The 15,788-nt window shown below is 35.2% G+C and overlaps 2 protein-coding genes across 2 annotated transcripts; both read left to right on the top strand.

Moving 5' to 3' along the window:
- Nucleotides 1-10,262: 10,262 nt before the first annotated feature.
- On the top strand, nt 10,263-13,709 carry PCOAH_00002240 (Ubiquinone biosynthesis protein COQ4-like protein; the record flags this gene model as incomplete). The annotated part of the gene is made up of 6 exons (XM_020057041.1): nt 10,263-10,358; nt 10,488-11,198; nt 11,352-12,111; nt 12,272-12,963; nt 13,042-13,531; nt 13,609-13,709. The coding sequence occupies 6 exons, from the start codon at nt 10,263-10,265 to the stop codon at nt 13,707-13,709; spliced, it is 2,850 nt and encodes a 949-aa protein (XP_019912566.1).
- A 349-nt stretch (nt 13,710-14,058) lies between these two features.
- On the top strand, nt 14,059-14,840 carry PCOAH_00002230 (SICA antigen; the record flags this gene model as incomplete). The annotated part of the gene is made up of 3 exons (XM_020057040.1): nt 14,059-14,067; nt 14,212-14,627; nt 14,672-14,840. 3 exons carry the CDS (start codon nt 14,059-14,061, stop codon nt 14,838-14,840), a joined length of 594 nt encoding a protein of 197 aa, XP_019912541.1.
- Between the last annotated feature and the right edge of the window lie 948 nt (nt 14,841-15,788).

The raw sequence follows: 15,788 nt of genomic DNA, 5'->3' as shown, positions 1-15,788 counted from the left end.
AACCCTAAACCCTAAAACCCTAAACCCTAAACCCTAAACCTACACCCTAAACCCTAAAACCAGCAATACCACCAGGACCAGGAGCAATACCTACTGCTGAAGGTTTATCATGACCCTCTGCACCTTCCTTACCTGATGGACCCTTTTCACCTGTTTGACCCCTATCACCTACTGAACGCAAGGAAGAGAATAAAACGGATGGTCTTATAATCAAAAGTACAGTTTAAACCTAAAGTGTTGCGTGCACCTGCAGTGTGTAGGTGCTTGTTCCCTTTTGTATGTTTCTTCTTTCCCTTTTCTTTAATAATATTTCTCATCACACTTCTGTTACCTTCTTTACCTGTCGTGGCTCCGGATATTCCTTCTGCAGGTGGTGTTTCCTCTGCTCCTAGATTTTGCGTGTGTGATCCTTGCCCCACTGTTGTAGGACCTGCACTCTTCTGTTCTACTGTACAATTATGCTTCTGTGGGAACTTGTTATTTATTAATTTCATAATTCCCACATTCCTCTGTACCTTATTATGAATATATCCAAACATATCGATTCCGCTTACCTTCATGGACTTGAACGCTCCATATTTACACTCTCTACAGTTTCCCTCTTTACTTAGTTTTGTACATAGAGACTTCATTGCGGCATATGCTTGGCTCATAATATTCCATGGTGCACAATTTACATTCATGTACTCATGTAACCACGAATTCACTATTGCACAATGTATATATTCTTTAACTTTCCTATTAATTACTTCTTTCTCGCTTTTCCCTTTGCTCATTGTTTGTATTTTCCACAAATTTTTCAAAATAAATTCACACACTTCTAATTCATCTTCTGTCAATTTGGACGTTCCATTATTCACCTCTTTGCACTCTCTTTTAGCAATATCTTTATACTCATCATTATTCATTCCTGCAAGGATTTCCTGAACCCAAAGTACTATTTTCCCACCTAATTGTTTCTATAAGTTGGAATAATATATTCGTACATATTTCCCGTAGGCTATATGCTCCCTATGCATACAGGATAATGACATAATCTGATACAAGGACGTATTTACGCTTTACGTATAGTTCATACTATATGACTCTACCTCCTTGGCGTCTTTGCTTTGTCCTTTATATCCATTTTCCTTCAACCATTCTTCTTTCAGTTGTAGAAATACCACATCTGGTTCTATTTGTACATTTCTCATTTTCCTTGATTTATTTATTAACTAAATATAATACTTTACTAAGTATTATGTGTACACACAATGTACGCATTCATTCTTCTTTTTCCCTTTCTTCCAAGAATATTTTTTTTCCTTTTTTTTCCTCTTTCTTTTTATCTCTATTTTTCTTTATATTAATTTTTTTCTTCCCTTCAACATTCTTTACACTTATAATTTTTTTTTTTTTTTTGCAATTTTACTGTGTGACAAAATTTATATTAGGGCATTTTTGTTTGACAAATTTATTAAGGTAAGAAAAGTTATGAAGGTAAAAAACCTATAACAAAAAAATTTAATGAACATATTAGATCTTCAGTAAAAAATTTCCAAACAAGTCAGAATGAAGTGGACAAAATTTTTTGGATTATATTAATTTCACATGAATGTGGATACTTTCATGCAATACCAAAAAAAGGAGAAAAAAGAAAAAAAAAGAAAAGAAAAGAAAAGAAAAGAAAAAAAAGAAAAGAAAAGAAAAGAAAAGAAAGGAACGAAAGCAAGTAAGAATGCCATTGTAACCTTGTACACTATATATGAGCTCAGCGTTTATTTGTTGCTCCCACTGGAAGGACATTACATTCCAATGTTACACCTTCAATGTTACATTCCAATGTGTGTTACATTACATTCAATGTTACATTACATACGTTTATAACTAATGTTCTTGCCCCTCCTGTTATTACTTCCTCTGGATGTTGACCCATCATATGTGGTAGAAAAATCCGTCGAATCTGTTGCTGTTAAATTGGATGACGAACCTTCTGTTGAATATACTGTCGAACCAAATGTGGTAGAATCGTCCTCTGTTAATGCACTGAAATTAGGACTGGTGGATCTTCTTTTTCTGCTATTCTTTCCAAAGGAGTTTTTTATCCCAGAAAATAAAGAAGTGTACTAAAAGAAGGGGTGGAAGGAAGGTTGTTAGGGTAAAAGGAGGGAAGAAGGACAAAAAAATGTGTGTTGTATATATATACATATATATGTCTACATACATATATACACATATATATACATAGTGGTAATTGCAGTTGTACTTACTTTATATAAAATGAATGCAGCCGCTGGTATTCCAATTAGTGTGCCTACTGCAGTAGATACAGCAGGAACGGTAGCACCACCGTTACTTTCAGATGGGGAGCTATCTGATGTTGCATTCCCCGGTGTCGGAATTGGTTCACAACTCAGTTTCAGTAAATCTGTCTCCTCCCATTGGGTGAACATGCCCTTAAATTTTGTGCATTTCTTACTTTCAGAATTCTGTTTACATTTAGTGTTCACCGCCTGATAAACTGAAACCAAACTTTTCAGATATTTGTTGTAGACCTCAGTACAGGGGGTACTACTGGACGCCACTTCATTTTCTATACTTCCATAATCAATGGCGTATTCATATACCCTCTTCCATTTAGAGCAATAATTCCTGCTCTCCCCATGACCATTAAAGGTGCAGCCATGATCAGTGTACCAACCCTTTATTGCTTCTTTAATTTTTTTCATAATTCCTTTGAAAGATGTATCATCCTTCAATTCGTTCCACAATATATCTGCTAGCCAAAAATAAAAGAAATCGCAATACTCATTGTCTACGGAATTATTCTGTCTCATGTTCTTTACGTAACATAAACCCTTTATAATTTTGTCCTCATGTTTTTTAATATGCGGCTCTGTGTCCCACCTATTCCTCATTTGTTTCGGCCACCCATCATCTTCACAGCTGGTAAGTCCCTGATTGAATCTATCGTAGAATTGCGCATTTGAGGGTAATTCCTTTAAATTTTTCACCTACCCAAAGGAAAAAGGGTAATTAACAAAGTGTGCGCAAAAATACATAAGTATATATATATGCATTTCCATGCTTTTTTCCCATGCATCTTTTCCATGTATTCATATCACCTACCAATTTTATTGCACAATATGCATAAAAAGGGTACTATATATGCACATCATATAATATGAATAATTTTCATACTTATTCCAAGTAAATGGACATACCCCTAATGTTCCTTCCGGCAAGCCGTCTTCGTCCTCTTCCTCGTTTTCGTTGAGGTCGATGTCGACTAGGTCGATGTGGTCGTCGGAGTTGTCGTCATCATCGTCGTCTTCCTCCGATTGCAGTGCATCCTTCACTTCCTTTACTGAATTACATGGTAATTGTGGTGGTTCCCCGCCGTTTTGGAAGTAACTCTTAAACTTGTCCCTAACTTTGCAGTAATCTTCACCCCCACTCTGTCCACAAAACTGCTGTATCCGTCTATATGTTTCAGTAACATCTTTCAGTGCAGTGTTATATTTTTCACACCAAGGAATGTCCCTACCCCCCCCTTCACTTTGTGCAATACTATAGTTATAAGAAGAATCAAATATTTCCTTACTCCACTGGAAAAGTTGTTCCTCAAGACCGGTGTATATATTAGTGCACTTACTCTTACTTTGGAGTTCCTGTTGTAACTTACTGTAAATTGTTGTCATGGTCTCCGGGAATCCTTTATGGTTTAAATTGTTCTCTATTTTACTACCTAACCAATAATAGAATAAATGACACCATGTACCATTGGGTCCATTTTCCTCCATTGTACAAGCGTGGCAGTAGTTCTGCTCAATTGCATTGTCCAGGTTTACACTATTCTTTAGCCATGCTCGCAATACAAACTTCAAATTATCCACCTCCCGCTGGCAGCATTCTTGTGATGTCCCCTGTATATCACACTTCATGCCTCCGTCGTACATTCTGTACATTAATTCGGAGGGCAGTGGTGGTGAGTCATCCTCCTAAAAGTATATATACAATTGGTAACAGTGGAGCAGGGAAGAAAGATTGTTAGGGGTGGAAAGGAAGAATGATAATTTTTTTCCCTTCCTTCCTTTTTGTGTTTGTGTGATTTGTTCGTTTTTTCTTTCTTTACTGTTGGTGCCGCCATTTTTTCCTTTTTTCTTCTCCTATTGGTACTATTCTTCTTCCTTTTTATATATTATAATATATATAATTATGGTGAAAATTTGTGTTCATTCATTATATGTATTCATTTTTAAAGCAATGCAATTATTTTCTTTTTTTTAAAAAGCAATACAATTTATTATAGAATACACATTATATTGTATTCCTTTTTAGAGCAATTTATTTTGCTTTTTTTAAAAGCAATGCAATTATTATTATAGAATACACATTTATTATAGAATGCACATTTATTATAGAATACACATTATATGTATTATTCATTTTTAAAGGGGTTGATATAGTATGGAAGTATGGGAAAAAATTTTTTTAGAAATTTTAGGTTTCTTCTTCCTTCCCCCTCCTTCCCTTCGCAGTTATTACTTTATACTTTTATTCTTTGTGGGAGTTACTATTCGCGCACTATTACACTGTACCCATTCCTTTTTTCATTTTTCTTTCCTTTGTGCATTTTTTAGAACATTCTCTCCGCATCTTCCTTCCAATGCAGGGAGTTATTTATACACATACTCAAATGAAAAAAAAAGGAAAAATAAAAAAAAAAAAAAAGCTAAAAAAGGAAAGAAGGAAAGAAGAAAAGGTCATTTAGCTTGCATACTGTATAAACTAGGGGCGTTGTTACTGACATCCACCGCTCCCGAAGAGGGGTAGAAAGGGAACATTACACATTCAATGGTGGTACATTCCACAATGCGTTACATTACATTCCAAATGTGTGTTCCACGTAATGTGTTGTATTGTGTTGTTGTGTTGTATTTTACATACGTTGGTAAGCTACATTCCTTGTTGGTTTATTATTCCTTGCTCTCCTACTATTATTATTATTCGTTCCTCTTCCTTTCCTAGATGGAACATTATAAATTGTAGATTCTCCATCTGTGGAGTCACCTAATGTGGAACCTCCTATTGTGGATGTGTCCACTGTTGTTAATGTGTCGTCAAAGTTTCTCCTTACAGCTGTTCTTTTATTTCTGCTCTTTCCTCCAAATTCGTTGTGGATCCAAGGGGGTAAAAGATTATACTAAAAAAAAAAAAAAAGGAAAGAGGGAATGAATATGTATATGCATTGCATGTGTGTGTGGGTATATGAAGTACACATATCACACACATCACATAATTCACACAGCTCACGTAGTTCACACAGTTTACACAGTTCACTTTTTACTTTTTACACTAATAAGAATAATATTTCATTAATTATATTACCAACATATGTTCAAATATATAATGATAATTATTACTCCAATTATGTACTTACTTTATACAAAAGGAAAGTAGCAGCTAGTCCAAGTGCTCCTATAGAAAATATAGACGAAACAGCAGCAGGGGCTGCACTACTCGATTGTGATGAACCTGTCAGTGATTCTGAACTACTTGTGTGTGTGTGTGCTCCTAGCTCTGTTAGTTCACAATCCAATTGTAATTCATTTTTATTGTCGTAATCCGTATATAACTTCTTTAATTCCCTATAGCACTCTCTGTTGTTGTTTTCTTTACACTTTTCCTTTACTTTGGCATATGCTTCCCTTATATTTTTCAAATATGTGTGGTACTTTTCACTGCACTTTTTATTTTGCCCATTTCCTAATTGTCCCTTTATAGTATCTTCGTCTTTTTTATAATCGAACAATTTCTTCAGTTCTATGAACAATTCTTCATTATGAGTATATATAAACTCACACTTCCTTTTCTCCTTACTGCGAAACATTCCATTATAGCAACTATTCATAGCACTTATAAACTGTAGGTCATCCAACTTATTGGATAATGTATCTCCCACCCAGTAATAAAAATAATGGCACCATTTGTCCCTTTCGTCCTTCTCATTATCTCCTATGTTATATATATAGCACAATACATTCATAATCTCCTTTACAGTATTTTGATCATCAACATAACTGCTTATTCCCTCCTTCACATTACTATTACAATTATCCTCATTATAACTCTTGGCCTTCATATCCATGTTTTTATACATTTCCTTTGAAGGCAAATTTTCCAATTCTTTCTCCTACAAAAAAATATAAGGAACAAAACAAATGTATTTGTATATGTTCATATATATGTGCGAGTATATCCGTCGTCCAAATGTACGACACTGTACATAGCATATTACATGTTGTTTAGTATACAATTATTCACACTGAATAATAGAAGAAAGGAAGGGGGGGGAGTTGGGGTGTGAACGAACCGTTAATGTTGCTGTTTTCGTCGGTTCTGGTGTCATTGTTTATGTTTACTGTTCTATATATAATAAATTTCTGCTTAAATTGTTCATATGTTCATATTTTTATGTGTGTATATAAAGATTTTGTGCTTAAGACTGTCCCCCTTCCCCACTACTTTTATTACATTCGTAAACCTTATAATAGGGGAAAAGCACAAAAAAAAAAAAATATATTTTTGAAAAAAAAAAATGTTGCTTGCTTTCTTCCTTTTCCTTGCATGATCATAAACGAATATAAAAATTTCCATTCCATTCAACATTATACACATTCCTTTTAATTTTTTTTCAGCCAATGGTAATATATATTATATACACATATATCTAGTTATCATGTGTATATAAAATTAAATTCAACAGTAGAAAATAAATAAGCAGAGAATAAGTAAAATGTAAAAGGGGGAGGAAACAAAATTCAGAATTTCCTTATGCACTTTTACATTCCTTCTTTATTTACAGTGTTTTATTTTGGGTATATTTTCCTTCTCGGAGCATTATAGTATTATTTATGCGTTCGAATTATTGATGTATATAGGTATGGAGCGTAAATTTTTTTTTTCCCCTTTAGCACTAAAAATTGAAGCACGTACTACTAATTGCTGTTTTTAATTGTTATTATTTTAAAAGGGGGGAAGAAGAAGTGGTGGTGTGGAGGAATTGGGGGAAGGAGTTGCTTCATTAAAATATTGTTAGTAGAAATATGGTATAGTTTACGTATATATGTGGAGCATTCCTGTTTTTCCTTCTCCCTTCTAAGTGTTTACATTTGTGCATATTTAGTAAAAGGAGAGCATGTACATTTATACAATGAATGAGTGAAGAAGGATATAATATAAAAAAAAAAAAATTTTGCATTAGTTGTATGTGAAAAGGAGAAATATGTGCGCACCCATTCACAATAACCATTTTTTTTTTTTTTGCAGTACATGCTACCCCATCTATTTCCTAATAGTTCAGTCATAATATTTAGCCCGCTCCCTCTTTCTTCTTATGAGTATACTATAATTTATTTCTATAGAACGTATGTAATATTATTTGAGATATATGCGTTCCTCCTCCAATTAACTTCATACTTCACGTATTCATGCATCATGCCCCTCTATTCCATATTACACTTCACTGTTTAATATATCCTCCCCTCTTCCATTTTCGCTTTAAAGGTTAATAAGGTTTAAAAAGGCTGAAAAGATTAGGTATAAAATGTCAGGAAATTTCCTCCCTCCCTCCTTCTTTGTGCGGTAATATTTCATCTGCAGCAAATATTTGACTCTATATACATATATACGGTATATACATTTGGAAGGCTGTTTATATATATATGTGCATGTATCACCCGCCCCCTATCGTGGTTTTTATTATCATTGTGATGACGATCACTGTTATCATCATCATCATCATCCCTGTGCATCCTCATTATTATTATCCTTACAGGTATTTATTATAATATATGTTTACACATCACAAATGGAGGAAATTCATAATTCCACAATATTTCTAAAGTACATTTTTTTGTTTTGTTTTTTATGGGGGAAAATGCATATAATATATTTGCATTATAAGAAATATATATATGTTTGATTGGGAAAAGGCCGGTAGTGGGGGAGCAAGAAATTCACTGTTAACTCCATATAGATTATGTGCCCTATTCACATACTGTATAGATGTTGGCTGCGTACTGCACCTAGACTCCCTTTTTTTTTTTTTTACAATTGTTATATTATAATCTGCTGTAGTGTACTTTTCCCTGCAGAATTTACACTTATATATGTACAGTTCATACATGAAACACAGGTATTACTTGTCCTGTGTAGGCCTAATGTCTAATTTATTCATAATTTTATGCTATTCATGTATAACGACAAAATCCGCCCCTTAAGTAAAATACCGGGAATCATGACGGCTGACATGATTGTGCATGGGGAAAAGTACCTGCAGGTCCTATTACAGGAATGAACACTATAACCTATTACCCGATAAATAATCAGCATAAACCAGTTCATTTGCACACGGTACGAATTTTTATCAGTTCCCTTTCATCGTTGTCCCAGGGATGGTAGCGTCCCACCCACTTTCCCCTCCTATTATTTATTGATATGCGCAGTGTATGTAATGTTCTCCTACACCTGCACCATGTCCCTTACGTGTATAAAGAAACGTTGGACAAATTCGTACCGTATAATATGAGGCTATACACACTCTTTTTACAGTACATGTAGTTTTTTTTTTTTGCGTTCCGATCCGATATATACATAATATTCGTTACATACATATTGGAAGAATGATATTAGCTAATTCATACAGTTCATCAACCCTGAACCCAGAACACTATTAGGAACCCCGTATTCTCCGCTATCCATTCGATATGACAATACTAAAGGTAGGTTTACACACGTATTAGGATTATTATCCTTACCCCGCTCTATATTTATGAAAACCAGTCCATATATAAGTTTAAGACCCATGTAAGTTATAGATTCTCGGGAGTTTCACAATGAATAGGTATACATAAAGAATAAGGGATAGTATAGTTTTTCCCATCAGTTTGTATATATATTTCCAGTTGGAAAAAAAAAAAGATGAGTAGAGGCGTCCATGCACTTTCATTAAGCACATATAACACTACGAATGTAGGAACTGTTAGGGAGGAAGATTGGGGCGGGCGGATCGTCCACTATATGTAAGGGCCACGGACCTCCTAAATTCGTCCATTAGTTCTAACAAAGTAGTGGAGCACTCCACAGTATTATGACGATTGTGTGCGTAAATTTTTACTCATAATTATTCATTTTAGCAACTTCATTGTAAGTGAATTTTATTCTTTACAACTTTTTCTTAAGAAATTTTTCCAGGAACAATTTTTTTCTGGCCTAATTTGCTGACAGTTCTTCTTATGTGCGTGCCATAATTATTTATGTTGAGAACATTCCTTCTTAAATTATGCATAAAGGGAAGAAGTTGCATAGGAGGAAGAGGAAAAAAGAAGAGATTCATCCCTTGAGGAATAATTTATGTCGAAGAAATGAATTCTGCACAGCATATATAAATAAATATTGGAAGATGGCAGAATGGAATGTTTTTCCGTTTTTTTCTTTACATAATTTTACATTTAATAAGGAAAAAAAAAGAAAATGCAAATTTTAGGGAGGTATACATGGGAGAGTATTTATACAGTCGTACATATAAATTCAACTTGAGCAGAATTTTCTCCATATTGCGGGTGAAAGTTTTCACATTACAGATGAAATTTCCATTATGGCGACACTTTTGTTCCCTCCCGGTCGGTGCGGGAATATTCTTCTTTCTTTTTTTGCGTAATTAATTTATTCGCAATGTTCTAATGGAAACACGTCCTCATGAATAGAATATTGAATAAATTCCATGCTGAATGAAATATTTCTTTTTTCTCTGACAAAAATTTGTTCTAGCAATTCTTTTTTCCTCTATAAACAACTTATATTAATTTTGGAACAAATACGCATGCAGATACCTTCCACATGAGAACATTGTTTTGAACAAGTGTAAATGTTGTATAATAAAACAGAATAAAAAAAAAAGGAAGAAAAGCAAATAATGTTAGGAAATGAGCATAGGACATATTCAAAATAATAATGTTGCTTTGTAAAGAATGAATAAAAATAAAAAGAATGAATAATGTAACGGAAACGAATGTATATAAAACATGCACAATAATGTTCCTTCTAAAGGATAAATAAGAAGAAAGAAACGAAAATGAGAAATTCTTTATTCTTGAGTGGAATCAGTCAAAAAAGTACTCTTATGGATGGAGGAAAATGTGCTATGTGCATAATGCTTGATGAAATACTATTTTTAATTGACAAAAATAACATAGTTATTTAATATGCAGTGGTAAAAAATGGCTTTGGAAGATAAAGATGTAGAATTTGGCCCTTTAAAGGAAAAATGGTTACAGCAGAAAAAATCTGATGGGATGAGCGACGGCCCAGCGAAGGTATAATAGTATAATGTTAACTACATGTAGAGTGTAAATGTGCCACTATATTGGACTACATTACTTCATTATAAGAATGAATATATCATGTACAGTAAATATATATGACTATATTATTTTAATTTGCAGACACGGTTAATGGCAGAAATAGTAAATTGGACTCAAGGAATGTTGGGGGAAATGTTGGATGAAAATAATTTGGACGTTAGTAAGCAACTATGTAAAGAAAAGGAGAAAGATGGCAAAGCAATGACAAATGAAGAAATAGAAGTGTGCGCCTTTATTGTGAAAGGTTTATATAACATGAATTCAATGAGTAAATGTAGAAAAGGACACATTAATGCAGTAATGAGGGAATACGTCCGCTGTGCAGTAATGAGTTCTTGGATATATGAGTACCAAAGTACACACTGTGGAAAAAAGCATGTTATAAACAATGCGCTGGATGTAATGAAGATTATAGGTTCACATCTTAGTTCAAGTGGTGGGTGCGAAGAATGTACGTATAAGGGGTTAGAACCCATGGTAGTAAATAAAAAACCAATGTTAGGAGCTATTCTTGAACTTATGAATACGAATACGAAAGTTACGCAATTAATAAGGAAAAATCAAACACCGAAGGAAAAATGTACGCCAGAACAGAAGAAGGATTTACCACAATTAGTTTTCCCGGATATTAGTAGTAGCCCCAATATGAAGAGCACAGGGTCATCACATGAACAACAACAACAACCTGCACCGCAACCAAAAAAAATGAGCACACAGCAGTTTAATTTTCTATCCAAGTTACTGCCACAATGGATAAGAAAGTACGGTATGAAGGATGTGGAGAACATTGGGGTAAGTGAACTTCATGTATAAAGAAGAAAGTAGGATCATAATATAAATATAATATAGTAGGGAACAATTCATAGTGTTAGGTAAACGCAGGAAATAATGTGTATATACATGCACACATATATATATATTTATGGTAATTTTTTTTTTTGGCAGGAACATGTATGGAAGGATATGGAAAGTATGTTCAACGATTTGAGGAAACGGATAAAGACAGATTCTCATGTGGAAATGAGTATTTGTGCAGATATCGGTAAGGGGGAAACTCCTCATGTGACAATTAAAAAAGAATTATGTAAAGCTTTAGTAAGAATTATTTACTATGTGAGTGGAATTAAGTTACCTGAAAATAGGGGGCAGGGGAATCCGACGAAAGAGAAAATAAAGAAAGTAGATTTGTATTTACGGTGTTTAGTTGGCAAGGTAACTATGATAAAATTATTCGGGGAGCATTGCAGGATAGAGGACGTAGCTCAATATTTAGTGGGAGTAATAAAAGACAAGTTAAGTACACATGGTGCTGCGGACAAATATAATCAGTGTAAATTAGTGAACTATGAAGAAATCAATATAGGCAAGAAGTTCATTGGAGAAGGAATAGAAAAATGGGTGAAAATTTACAAAGAGCAAACAGGAAAGATACCCTTCATATTGAGCTGGAATAATTGTGTAAATAGTACTAATTTACAGCAGGGTAAGGGTAGGAAAGGAATGAAGGGTGGGGAGCATTTTTATTCACTCTTAGGTATTAAGGGTGGTGAGAACGAATTAACAAAATTGGCCGACACTACTGGTAGTTTGCCAAAGGCTTCAGTGGAGGAAATGTTAAAAAAAATTAAAAGGAAGAAAGAAGAAAAAAGGAAACAGGATGGATGCCCCGATAGTAACCCTACCGGATTCGAGGAAGGCGAAGAACGTAAGGGAGCATCTTCATTTATAGAATATATTTAGGGAATGTAGACATGAAAAAATGTTATTCCTTTTTTTTTTTTTTTTCATATAGAATAAGGACATTACTTGAGTAAAAGAAGAATGATTACATTGCATTTATATCATGTTCCTTTTTTTTTATGTAGTTACTATTAGTGAGTGGTTCACGTACTTCTTTAATGAACCAACGGATGATGATGAAGACAAGTATGATTGGAGTAGGTACAGTGCAGATAAGGCCATATGCGAGGACCCTGATGAGATTGACGTTGATAAATATGGAGACTTTTGTAAAATAATGTTAAAGAATGTAATGATGGTAACAAATAAGAAGAATCAGTATAACCCAAAGGACCAGAACCCTGCATGTAAGGGGAAGCATATCCCTTTATGTGAACTATTAAAAGTATGGATGTATTATATGAGTACCGTTTGTGCACCGAAGAAAGTTGCAGACTATGTATTCAGGGCTGTGGATGCATTAAGCCAACAGTGGGGGAAGGAAATTTATGTGAAGTGTGAGTACAAGGAAGCAGTAAATCTATATAGGGAAAATAAAGATATGTTATATGAAGTGCACAAATTATTACAGAGTGGTATTAGCAGTAATAAATTTGGTCTATTAAGTAAAAGGAAATGGTGCGACGAGAGTACAAGACAATATCAAACGAACTTAATGGAAAATAGTACGCGTGCAAGGAGTGATAAAGGAGAAAAAATTTCAATCATCAGTCATAATAGTGAGGGGACAGGGATGGAGGACACCATTAAGAGAATTATGGAGCAGATGGAAGAGGAGGAAGAAGAATTGGAGGGTATAATGCAAGTTGTTGAACAAGTAGTGCATCAACAACAACAACAACAATCACAAGTAGTCCAACCTCCACCACCCCCCATCCTCGGTCCGACACCACAGGGTGGAGGGCCGGGGGTGTCTAAAGCAGGTGAAGCACCAGGTAAGAATACTCCAATAAAAAATGAAATACAGCCTCCTGATGTGAAATTTCCTGATGAAAATGAAGGTTTTATAGACGGTCCTGACCCCAATAGCAATCCAAAGAACGCAGTGGACCCCATTGAAGTTAATAAGTGGGGCAGTGGCAGAATAGACTCTGTTTCCACTGGAGTTACTCCTGAAATTACTCCATCACTTCCTGCAGATACAACGGAAACTAATCCCAATTCAGCAGGTTCTGTTCCTCCAACCGGGCAGCTTGGTTCTTCAGGTACAGGAAGTAGTCCTGGCGAAAAAGGTCCTCAAACTGGTGAAATAGGTCAATCAGAAATTAAGGGTCCAGATGGTGGTCCCGTTCCACCTGATGCAGATGTTACTCATCAACATGCTGGTGGTGGAGGTGGTATAGGTGGTAAAGCTGATGATAGCACACCACCTGGTCAAGGTCCTGGTGAACAAGGACAACAACCACCACCTCCATCACCACCCCAAGGAAGTGGTGGTGGCGCAAGTTCCCATACACCACAGGCAACAGTACCATCACCATTACCACGAGCAACAGCCTCAACATCATCACCAACATCCACAAGTATTACAACAGAGAGAAGTGGTCCAAGGAGGGGGGCTGACGGAGCCACCCCTATCGCTGAACCAGTTCATAACAGGATCAGCCCTTCCGATCTCCTTACCCCATACCTTCCTATCATTCCTGTGTTCCTTGGTATTTCTATTACGAGCTACCTCCTTTGGAAAGTAAGGAAAAAAGAAAAAAATAAAGAAAAAAAAAAAAGAAGAAAGAAGAAAGAGAAAAAAAAGGAAGAAGAAAGAAAAAAAGAAAAAAAGGAAAAAAGGAAAAAAGGAAAGAAAGGTGAATGAATCAATTCGGGTGTGTATGTGTAGGATTTCGCATTTAAGATGGTGTGTGTGTGTAGCATTTCGCATTTTAGGGGTGTGTTTGTGTAGGATTTCGCATTTAAGATGGTGTGTGTGTGTAGGATTTCGCATTTTAGGGGTGTGTTTGTGTAGGATTTCGCACTTGCGTTGAATGTAGTACTTATTGTTCTTAGAAACAACACTGACCTTTTAAAAAATCATTTTTTTTTTTTTTCTTCCTTCCTTTTTTTTTTTTAGTATATTACCCTCGGTAAGCGAAGACGACGTCACAAAAGAGCTCATAAAGTACGTGGTCCTCAAACTTTGAAAGAACAACCTCTTGACCATGTGGAAGACCAGTTAAATGGTCTACATGAATATACCTTAGTAAAGGAACGCAAACCTCGTTCTACGCCTATAAAAAGGAGGAAAAAACAGGGCGTTCGTCGCCGTGCTGGTCGTCGTGGTGTACGTCGCCGTATGATTATTGATATTCATTTAGAAGTGTTGGACGAATGTCAAAAAGGGCATTTGCATTATACGAAGGAAGACTTTTTTGAAATTTTGGTTCAACAATTTATGAAATCGGAGTTTATGAAAGAGGAAAATGTTCCTAAGGAAGAAGTTCATCGGGGAAGTGTTCCTAAGGAAGAGGTTCAATGTTCAGATTCCGGGTTTAGGGAGGAAAGACCTTGTTCCTAAGGAAGATGTTCCGAAGGAATGAGTTCCTAGGGAAGATGTTCCTAAGGAAGAAGTTCCTAAGTAAGAGGTTCCAAGTTCAGATTTCGGGTTTAGGGAAGGAAGACTTTATTCTTACAGAAGATATTCCTGAGGAAGGTGTTCCTAAGGAACAGATTCCAAGTTCATATTCCGGGATTAGGGTGTAAATAAATATTTTTCCTTTTTTTTTTTTGTATTAAATTATTTACATGTTCATGTGTAATTAATATATTTGGAAAAAAAATTTTCCCTGCTTTATTTTGATTTGTTTGATAAAATTTTTTTTTATTGAAGATCTGATAAGTTAATTTTTTTTGTTATAAATTTTTTACGTTCATAATTTTTTTGTGTTTTTTAAAATAAATAATTTTTCAAAAATGTCAGCACCTTACTTTTTTCTTTCTTTATGTTTCGCGCCCGACTTGCGCGTATTCTTTCCTTATGTGCTTATTCAAACTTACAAATGGAAGGAAAAAAAGAAAGAAATATGATGAAAAGAAGGAATAGAAAAAAAGAATAAAGAAAGAACGAAAAGAAAAGGAAGGGAAGTAAGAAGGAAAGGTGTCATTTCGCTTCTTTCCTTACACACTGTATATATATAAATTGTGTGCTTGGTGGTCATTTATGCGTCGCCCTCTTGAGGGAAGGAGGGGTCCACACACATTCAACATTCCAAATGAGTGTTACATTCCACAATGTGTTACACAACGGCGGTATTACATGCGACTGTAACTTATATTCGGATGGGGACCTGGTGCATTATTTGTTCTGTTCCTGGTAGCTTGTCTTGTGTTTACAGAAGAACGTAGCGTGGTGGGGTCAAACGTGGAACTTGCTTCCGAACTTTCTGTGTAGCCTATTGTTGAAGTTTCTGTTAAATCATCAAATTGTCGTTGTTGGCTTGATATTTTCCTTCTTGCTCTATTCCTTCCTCGATTTCCAGAAGTGTGGTTACTAAACCATGAAGACCATGGTTTATACTAAAGGGAAGGAAGGATGGTAGGGTGGTAGAATGGAAGGAAGATGGTGTTAGAGGTGGTAGGTGGAAGAAAGGAAGGTTGATAGGGGTGAGAGAAGGGAAAGGGGTCTAAGGAGGAGGAAAAAAACGGGGGTCT

The sequence above is a fragment of the Plasmodium coatneyi genome, chromosome 1, assembly GCF_001680005.1.
Source record: "Plasmodium coatneyi strain Hackeri chromosome 1, complete sequence".
In the NCBI taxonomy this organism is placed as follows: Eukaryota; Apicomplexa; class Aconoidasida; order Haemosporida; family Plasmodiidae; genus Plasmodium; species Plasmodium coatneyi.
The sequence above is the reverse complement of the archived record's forward strand: the minus strand, read 5'-3'. Positions and strand labels throughout refer to the sequence as shown.